This window comes from Clarias gariepinus, chromosome 27 (assembly GCF_024256425.1).
Source record: "Clarias gariepinus isolate MV-2021 ecotype Netherlands chromosome 27, CGAR_prim_01v2, whole genome shotgun sequence".
Lineage (NCBI taxonomy): Eukaryota > Metazoa > Chordata > Actinopteri > Siluriformes > Clariidae > Clarias > Clarias gariepinus.
In genome coordinates, this window is record NC_071126.1 from 7,002,501 (window position 1) to 7,011,524 (window position 9,024).

General features: G+C 48.8%; 1 protein-coding gene across 1 annotated transcript in view; it reads right to left on the bottom strand.

The window, feature by feature from the left end:
* Positions 1–7,926, bottom strand: part of si:dkey-71h2.2 (low density lipoprotein receptor adapter protein 1) — a 37,876-nt gene extending 29,950 nt beyond the window's left edge. Inside the window, exon 1 of the mRNA XM_053488501.1 lies at positions 7,766–7,926. Coding sequence (XP_053344476.1) covers positions 7,766–7,850 — 85 coding nt within the window. The 5' untranslated portion in view covers positions 7,851–7,926. The remainder of the gene's footprint in view (positions 1–7,765) is intronic.
* Positions 7,927–9,024: the final 1,098 nt, after the last annotated feature.

Below are 9,024 nucleotides of genomic sequence, written 5' to 3' on the forward strand. Positions count from 1 at the left end.
AAGCATGGCACTGGACTACACAGCTTTGACATTTACAAGGGCAGAGCAGAACTAAATAATCACAAGCTGCAATTAATATGCTGTGGCTGAAAAACTGAATCTATGTTTAGTTCTCAATCATGGCTGAAGCATGTACACTGACGATTTCTATGTACATATTTAAGCTCTTAAATTGAGGTTTCCAGGTTATTCCCTCAGCAACCGCTCAGCTTCTGCAAGCCAAGTGAAGATGACAACCAGCTCTACTATGTGGCTTGGAGGAACTAGGTTTCATCATCTGCTGTCAAATCTGACATTTCTGACTTTGATCTTCCAGCTGTCAAAAGTAACGGTTCGGAGATATGCAAGCACACTGCCTTCTATTAAACCTGTTCAGTTTATCTGACTAAGCTAAAGCTGCTCTGTGTATAGAATGGTTTCCTTGTTTAGCCACAATAGGGGGGGAAAACTAAATAAATCTATTGTTATTCTAAGTAGTAGTAGTATTTATTTATTTATTTTGGTTCACGTATGGTCATAAGCTAATAAGCATTTAAAAGATTCTCTGCACAGCTATGTAATCTTAACCTACAGCCGTTACACAGACTGTCTGACAGTCTTTTTTTTGGCAAAATCTCCTAAGCATCAGAGAAATACATCTATCTACATGACTTACATGATGATCAATAATTTATCATTTGCACTGCTTATAGATGGCTTATTGTCAAGAACTAACCTGAGATAACCAGAAGACGTAGCTTTAGCGGTTAGCCCTGTGTAGCGTGACTGGTAAACCCAAACGCGGAGGGACACGAATAGGCAGGATAATCACGCAGTTAGTCTAAGGACTCTCACGATTGGGGAGCAAGGGAAAGACACAATCTAACCCGCGTCCTATAAATACACACTCAGCAAGAAAGCGAAACCAAAAGGGTGAGTACTCACAGTTAGATGACCGCAAACGAGGCAACATCGGGCAACTCAATGACTGAGCGTTGTACTGAGGTTTGTTTACTCCTTTTATACTTCCTGGTTTGCGACCGCCTTACTTCCGGGTCCTAGTGCCGGTCGCGGCTTGAGTGTGCATGACAGTACCCCCCTGTCCAGGACCGGCTCCTGACGGTCCTGGGGTGGAGGATACCCGACGACGGTAGTCTCGAATGAGTTCGGGGTCGAGGATGAACCGGGCCGGAATCCACGATCGTTCCTCGGGACCGTAGCCTTCCCAATCGACCAGGTACTGGGTGCCTCTGCCCCGAGGGCGTGAATCGAGGATCCGACGCACGGTGTAGGCGGGACCACCGTCAATGATGCGGGGAGGAGGAGCAGGGGGGGTGGGTGGAATCATTGGAGAGGTGATGAAGGGTTTGAGTTGAGATGTGTGGAAAACCGGGTGGATCCGGAGCGCCGCAGGCAGCTGGAGCCGGTAGGTGACAGGGTTTATCCTTAGGGTGATGCGGTATGGTCCTATGAAGCGAGGTGAGAGTTTCCTGGATTCGGTATGAAGGTGGAGGTTCTTTGTGGATAGCCATACCTTGTCACCTACTCTGTACAAACGTCCCGGAGGGTGTCGACGGCGGTGTTGAGTGGTATACTGTTGATTGGCCTTCTGGATAGCGAGGTTGGCTTGGTTCCAGAGCCGTCGACACCTACGGACCAACTGTTGGGCCGATGGTACGTCGACCTCCGGTTCTTGATGGGCAAACATCGGAGGTTGGAAACCATAGCATATCTCAAATGGGCTTAGATTGGTGGCTGAGGAGACGTGTAGGTTGTGGGAAAGTTCTGCCCATGTGAGGTAGCGGGCCCAGGAGCGCTGGCGGTCGGCCACAAAACATCTTAGGTAGCGCTCCAGTTGTTGGTTGGTCCGTTCCGTCTGACCATTAGTCTGAGGATGGTATCCGGATGACAGACTACTGGTGGAATTGATCAGACGGCAGAAGGCCTTCCAGAACCGGGCGGTGAACTGGGGCCCCCTGTCCGAGACGATGTCTTTGGGGAACCCATGCAGGCGGACTACGTGTTCCAGTATTAGCTCAGCGGTGGTTTTGGCTGATGGGAGTCCGGTGAGGGCCACCAGGTGCACAGCCTTGGAGAACCGGTCAACAATGGTGAGGATGGTGTTCTTCCCTTCGGAAACCGGCAGGCCCGTGATGAAGTCCAGGGCGATGTGCGTCCAGGGCCGTCGAGGAACAGGAAGTGGTTGAAGCTCTCCCGGGGGTGGCTGATTGGTGTCCTTGGCCCTGGCGCACACCGGGCACGCCTGGACGAACTCGATGATGTCCCTTCTCATGGACGGCCACCAGAACGCCCGTTGGATGAATGAGAGGGTCCTTCTCGTCGCTTGGTGTCCGGCGATCGCGGAGGAGTGGCCCCATTGGAGGACGTCTGATCTCATGTTCTGGGGTACGTAGAGTCGTCCAGGCGGCACGCCTGCCGGCCCGGCCTCTGCGGCCTGTGCCTGGCGGACCCTCGTCTCCAAGTTCCACTGAAGAGGTGCGATGATCCGGGAAGCGGGGATGACAGGCACGGGATCCGCCCGGGGAAGGTCTTCGTCATGTTGTCTCGAAAGTGCGTCGGCCTTGGTGTTTTTGGACCCCGGGCGGTACGATAGGTGGAAATCGTACTGTTCGAAAAATAGAGCCCACCGTGCCTGTCGTGGATTCAGTTGTCTTAAGTTCCTGATGGTGATTAGGTTCTGATGGTCGGTCCAGACGATGAACGGCTCACTGGCGCCCTGGAGCCAGTGACGCCATTCCTCCAAGGCCCACTTTATGCCCAGCAGTTCGCGGTCCCCTACCCCGTATCGCTGCTGAGTGGGGTTGAATTTTTTGGAGAAGAAACCACACGGGTGCAGTTTCTGGTCTGGACCTCGTTGAGAGAGAACAGCGCCGGCGCCCACATCCGACGCGTCCACCTCCACAACGAAAGGTTGGTTGGCGTCTGGGTGGAGAAGGATGGGAGCGGTGGTGAAACGATGACACAGATCTTGGAAGGCGGAGATGGCAGCAGGTGTAAGGCGAAACGGGTGAAGCGAGGGCCTGGTCAAAGCAGTTAATGGTGCTGCAACTGTACTGTAGCCCCGGATGAAGCGACGATAGAAGTTCGCAAACCCCAGAAAACGTTGAAGCTGTTTGAGGGTCCTGGGTAGGGGCCAGTGACGCACAGCTTCGAGCTTCTGAGGATCCATGGCCACACCCTGGGGCGAGATGACAAAACCCAGGAACGTGGTGGAGTGCTCGTGGAAAGCACATTTTTCCAGCTTGCAGTACAGTTGGTGAGCGAGCAATCTCTTAAGAACCGCCCGAACATGTTGGATGTGCTCCTGGAGGTTATGGGAATAAATGAGAATATCGTCCAGGTAGACGAACACCCATCGGCCCAGCATGTCTCTGAGGACGTCATTAATAAATTGTTGGAAGGCCGAGGGTGCGTTGCAGAGTCCAAAGGGTATGACCAGGCTCTCGTAGTGTCCAGTGGGTGTGATGAACGCCGTCTTCCACTCATCGCCCTCTCTGATACGCACCAAGTTGTAGGCGCTCCGGAGGTCCAACTTCGTGAAAATGGTGGCACCAGAGAGGGCGTCCAGGGCAGAGTTGGTGAGTGGCAGCGGATGTCGGTTCTTTATTGTGATCTTGTTTAGCCCCCGATAGTCGACACATGGGCGAAGTTCGCCCCCTTTCTTCTTCACGAAGAAAAACCCCGCGGCGGCTGGTGAGGAGGAGGGTCGGATGGTACCGTGGCGCAGGGCGTTGGCGACGTACTCCTCCATAGCCTGTGTCTCGGTGGTCGATAGAGAGTAAAGATGGCCGCGGGGGGGGGCGGAGCCTGGCTGAAGTTCAATCGCCAGGTCGTATGGGCGATGAGGTGGTAGGTGAGTGGCTCTTTTTTTGCAGAATACTTCAGCCAGGTCTCGATACTCAGGTGGAATGGCGTCGGTGTCGACGTCGGGGACCTCGGACTCCTTGGGACACGTCCCAGCCGGTGCCCGGAGGCAGAGCTCGGTGCAGGTCGGCCCCCACTGAAGGATCCGGTTCTGTGCCCATGAGATGAGAGGGTCGTGCTGCAGTAACCAGGGATAACCGAGGATGACCGGAGGTGATGAGATAGGTGTGAGGAAGAACTGTAGCTGTTCGTGATGCTGATCGATGATGAAAGAGAGAAGTTGGGTCTGGTGAGTGATGGGGCTAGATGACAGGGGCCGACCGTCGACTGAGGTGATGTGAAGCGGCTGGGATAACGCCTCGATCTTTACCCCCATTTCTTTGGCATACGTGGAGTCAATGAAGTTCCCCGCGGCACCGGAATCGATGAACGCGGTACTTCGGACCCGTTTGTGGCCAAATTGGAGGGTTACCTGAACCGTGAGACGCGAAGTGGTGGTGTGGGTGGTGGTGGAGAGGTGGATGGCGCCCGGTGAGTCTCTCCCCTTGCTCACCGGGGCTGCGCGTTTCCCGGGCGGAGCGGACAGATCGCTCGGTGATGGGCCGCTGACCCACAATAGGCGCACAGCCCTTCTCGGAACCGGCGTTCTCGTTCTGTCACGGTTAGGGAGGCGCGTCCTAATTGCATGGGTTCCCCGGCTCCGGTGTTAACCACGGCAGGAGGTGGAGATCCGACAGGTTCAGTGATGGCGGGAGTGAAGGTGGTGGATGGTCGAGGTGACGTGTAGGCGTGGATTGGAGCAGGCGGCAGGGTCCTCGGGGCTGGCTTCGGACGAGAGAGGAGGCGCTGGTCGATGCGGAGGGCGAGTTGGATTAGCCCCTCCAGTGTGGCGGGGAGTTCTCGTCCGGCCAGTTCATCCTTGATGCGTGAAGCCAGTCCCTCGTAGTAGGATGTCCGGAGCGCGGCGTCTCCCCAGGCTGTCTGTACTGCGAGGGTGCGGAGTTCGGCAGTATAGCGACTCACGGACAATCCTCCCTGCCGCAGATGGTAGAGCTTTGTGTCGGTCTCCACCTCGCCCGCAGGATGTTCAAAGGTGAGTCTGAGCTGGCTGGTGAATTCGTTGTAAGAATGAGCGGTATCGGTGTCTGCTCGAAGCACTGCCGTGGCCCACTCAGCTGCCTGCCCGGACAACAACGATACGAGAAGAGCAATGCGAAGCCGATCGGTGGAGTACTTGGTGGCGTTGAACTCAAACACCAGATCTAATGCTGTCAAGAACACATTACATCTTCCGTCCGTGCCGTCCCATTTATCTGGTAGAGCTAGAAAGACATCTGAAGGGGGGGGAGGCGGCGCTGCGGCCGCCGCGGCGGGTGGCCGGCTCGTCGCGTCAGCAACAGCCGCGCGGAGATCCGCGTTCTCCCGCCGGAGCTCCGCCACCTCGCGGCGCAAGGCCGCGACGTCTTGGACGCTCTGACGCAGAGTAGCGAGCTCTCCGGTTAGCTGATTGATGAGCGCGGCATGCTGATCCACCACACCGCAGAGACGCGCATGCTCCGCTGGGTTCACCGCGGTAGGCTCAGGTATTCTGTCAAGAACTAACCTGAGATGACCAGAAGACGTAGCTTTAGCGGTTAGCCCTGTGTAGCGTGACTGGTAAACCCAAACGCGGAGGGACACGAATAGGCAGGATAATCACGCAGTTAGTCTAAGGACTCTCACGATTGGGGAGCAAGGGAAAGACACAATCTAACCCGCGTCCTATAAATACACACTCAGCAAGAAAGCGAAACCAAAAGGGTGAGTACTCACAGTTAGATGACCGCAAACGAGGCAACATCGGGCAACTCAATGACTGAGCGTTGTACTGAGGTTTGTTTACTCCTTTTATACTTCCTGGTTTGCGACCGCCTTACTTCCGGGTCCTAGTGCCGGTCGCGGCTTGAGTGTGCATGACACTTATATTTTAAAATATAACTATAAATGTTGTATCATTTTACCAAGTAAAAGTTTAAATGTTGATTTGAGGCTGGGTTCGATTTCAGTTTGTATAGTCTTTATCTCATAATAATTATTTTGGCCAATATATTTGCACTGTCCACTTGTAAGTTTTGTAAATTTCTAATAAATAGATTGTGAAAAAAATAAATAAAGGATTATTTATGAGTGTTTTTACTATGGACATTTTAAGCAGGTTGAAAGATGATGATCATGTGATTTTTTTTACACACTTTACTTGAATTCGCATAAATTAATCTGAAGCAGTCCTTTTGAAAGTTTCACAATAAGTGTTATTTTGCCCCCTTATAGTCTCAAAATCATTGTATGTATGTTATTTCATGTGAACATGAAAATCTTAAAGGTAAAAAAAAAAAGATGGTTAGCACTGTCGCCTTGCACCTCCATGTTTTAGGTTCGCTTCCCGCCTTGGGTCTGTGTGCATGGAGTTTGCCAGTTCTCCCCATGCTTGCTCGGTTTACTCCGGGTACTCCGGTTTTATCCCGCCGTCCAGACATCCAGATTAAGCTGTGTGGACACCCTATCCCTGCCCTATGTCTCCTGGGATAAGCTTCAGGCCCCCCGCGACAATATACACAAGATAAAGCGATATATACAATGAATGAGTAAGTCAGTTAAAAAATTTGAAAATCCAAATATGTCTTTTCAGGATTCAGGATTTCCTGTGGATGTATTTGTTTTCATGGTAACTAACTGTGTTTTGTGCATAAGTGGACTTTGGTGTGTGCTTTGTGTTAGAAGGATGCTGAGCAGAAGTGAACTTTGATCTCTGACTCTTGATGTAGGAAGATGCTGAGTGAACGGCTGTAGGCTTATGTAACTCTCTCTGTAACCAGTATACAGTATAAACGGTACGCCTGTCATGGTGGGTAAAGATTGCAAAGAGTGAAAAAAAGACAGATTGGTAAAGAGTGGATTTTTACGCTGGATTTAAACGTATGTTCATCTCTCAATTGCTTATCAGTCCATGAAAGGACAGTTATAAACGGTTCTTACTGATTGTCTGGGACAATTACAAAAAATCACTACTTTTTTTCATTTGAACTCATTAAGTCCCACTTCATTTTTCTTTATGGTTAGAAGACCTTCTGTCTTTCCTCCATTTGGAAAACATTAAATATAACGTGATGGGCTCTAAAGCTCAATTTCATAAAACAGCAGGCTTTTTAACTTTTGGGTGTTCAGTCGTTATCTTCCCTTTATATCCAGAGTGAAGAGCATGCAAACTGTTGATATTGTGTCTTCCTCCTGTTTTCTTGTTGTTGAATCATTCTGCATTTTCATTTATTTATTTATCTATTTATTGATTTGTACTTAGGTATTGTTTAATTTTACTTTCTATTTTTCTTTTTCAGTTTTTTTTTTTCAGATTTATGTGTAAGTGGGTTGAAATAGTAATTTAGGAGGAGACGTTTTGACCCTCTTTCCTAATTTATTTGCTTTTGTTGTTGCATTTTATTTATTAAAAATATGGAACACTTATTCACTTGTGCTATTTCGTTCTCCTAATAAACATTATACATTTAACAAATAAATAATAAATAAATAAATATACTTCACTATTACTGTACATTCCAAAAAAATAACAGGTATGAAAGAAAAGTTTGAACAGCTATGCATAATTAAATACAACAAAAAGACAACAACAACAACAAATAATAATAATAATAATATTAATAATAAATGCATAAAACGTTACATTTGCATAAAAAATACAGTAATTTATCATCCATTTGCCTTATTTGCAGCACAAACGATGATCAAATCCTGATATAAAGGCTATTACATTCCGCTCTGAATACACAGGCATTACAGTGATCACTCCAGGCATCACAGACTCCGATGTGCAGTTACTGTAGATATTGAGTTTCTGAACACTTACTCTCGTGCTTGGCGGTTCCCCATGTGTGCCGCGGAACTCCAGGACTTTTTATGATGGCTCTCCCGGCTGATTTTAACGCGTCCATGGTCAGGTGTCCTGTTTATAACTCCGTGGTAAATGCGTTAAAGGGAACTGCGCTAAACGAAGGCTTGACAGGACCGCACTCCCGGCGCTGTGCAGTGGCGTGTGCAGAGTGATGCCATGTGCGTGGCCGTTAACGCTTTCATATCTCTGCGCGTGCGCTGCTGCTTGAGGACGACTGGAAAGGTGCTCGTGCACACCACGCCCAGTTCCGCTTTAAAGGCGTCGACGTGATGAGGATGGGTTCTAACCTCCTGTCGTGTTTATGCCAAAAACATGCCCATATAATTATCCAGTAAATATATATATGCGTTCTCAGAAAACAGCTAACGGCTACTGTTACTTAAATATGGAATGAAAATGAAAAATAATAACAATAGACTAACTCTGCTGAAAATTCCAGTTTGTACTGACCAGCTACCAAAATACTAAATGGGGATCAAACTGGTAGAATATCTTTGCCTCACTCTTATCTTCTTTAAAAATAACTATCTTTTAGAAACCATTTCCTTTCCGGAAGCACAGTGACTCAGTGAATTATTGTCTTGCACCAAGGTTGTGGGTTCGATTCTCACCTGGCACAATTGCTGTTGCCAAATTGCACATAGTATATGACTGGATGTGTGTAATGGGTTGGCACTTTCATCTGACTTCCTATAAGAAATTTTACCATGGTATAAATACCACAGTAGCTCTATCCTTGAACCATGATATATAGTCCATCCATCCATCTAAGAACCTCCAAGTAGGTCCAACCGTGGAGGCCAATGGTGACCATTGTATTTATTCTCGTTTTTACAACTGTGATGTTGACACACAGTCAACATTCACACGCGCATTCACACACTATGGACAATTTAGCAAATCTATATGTCTTTGGGCTGTGGGAGGAAACCAGAAATCCACACATACCCACAAATACGTTGAGGGGGGAATCAAACCCAGACCGTAGAGGTGCAATTAACGGTGCTAACGCTAAGCCACAGTGCCGCCATGATATATAGTACTTTTTTTTTTTTTTTTACAGTACTATGCTACTAATTTGCTGATATAAAATGGAGTACATGCTCCACACTATGGTACATGGTTCTACCATGGTATGTTCTTGGACATGGTCCACTGGTACATGTATTACTGTATGGTACCATGAAACACATTCCAGGATACAGTAATAATAT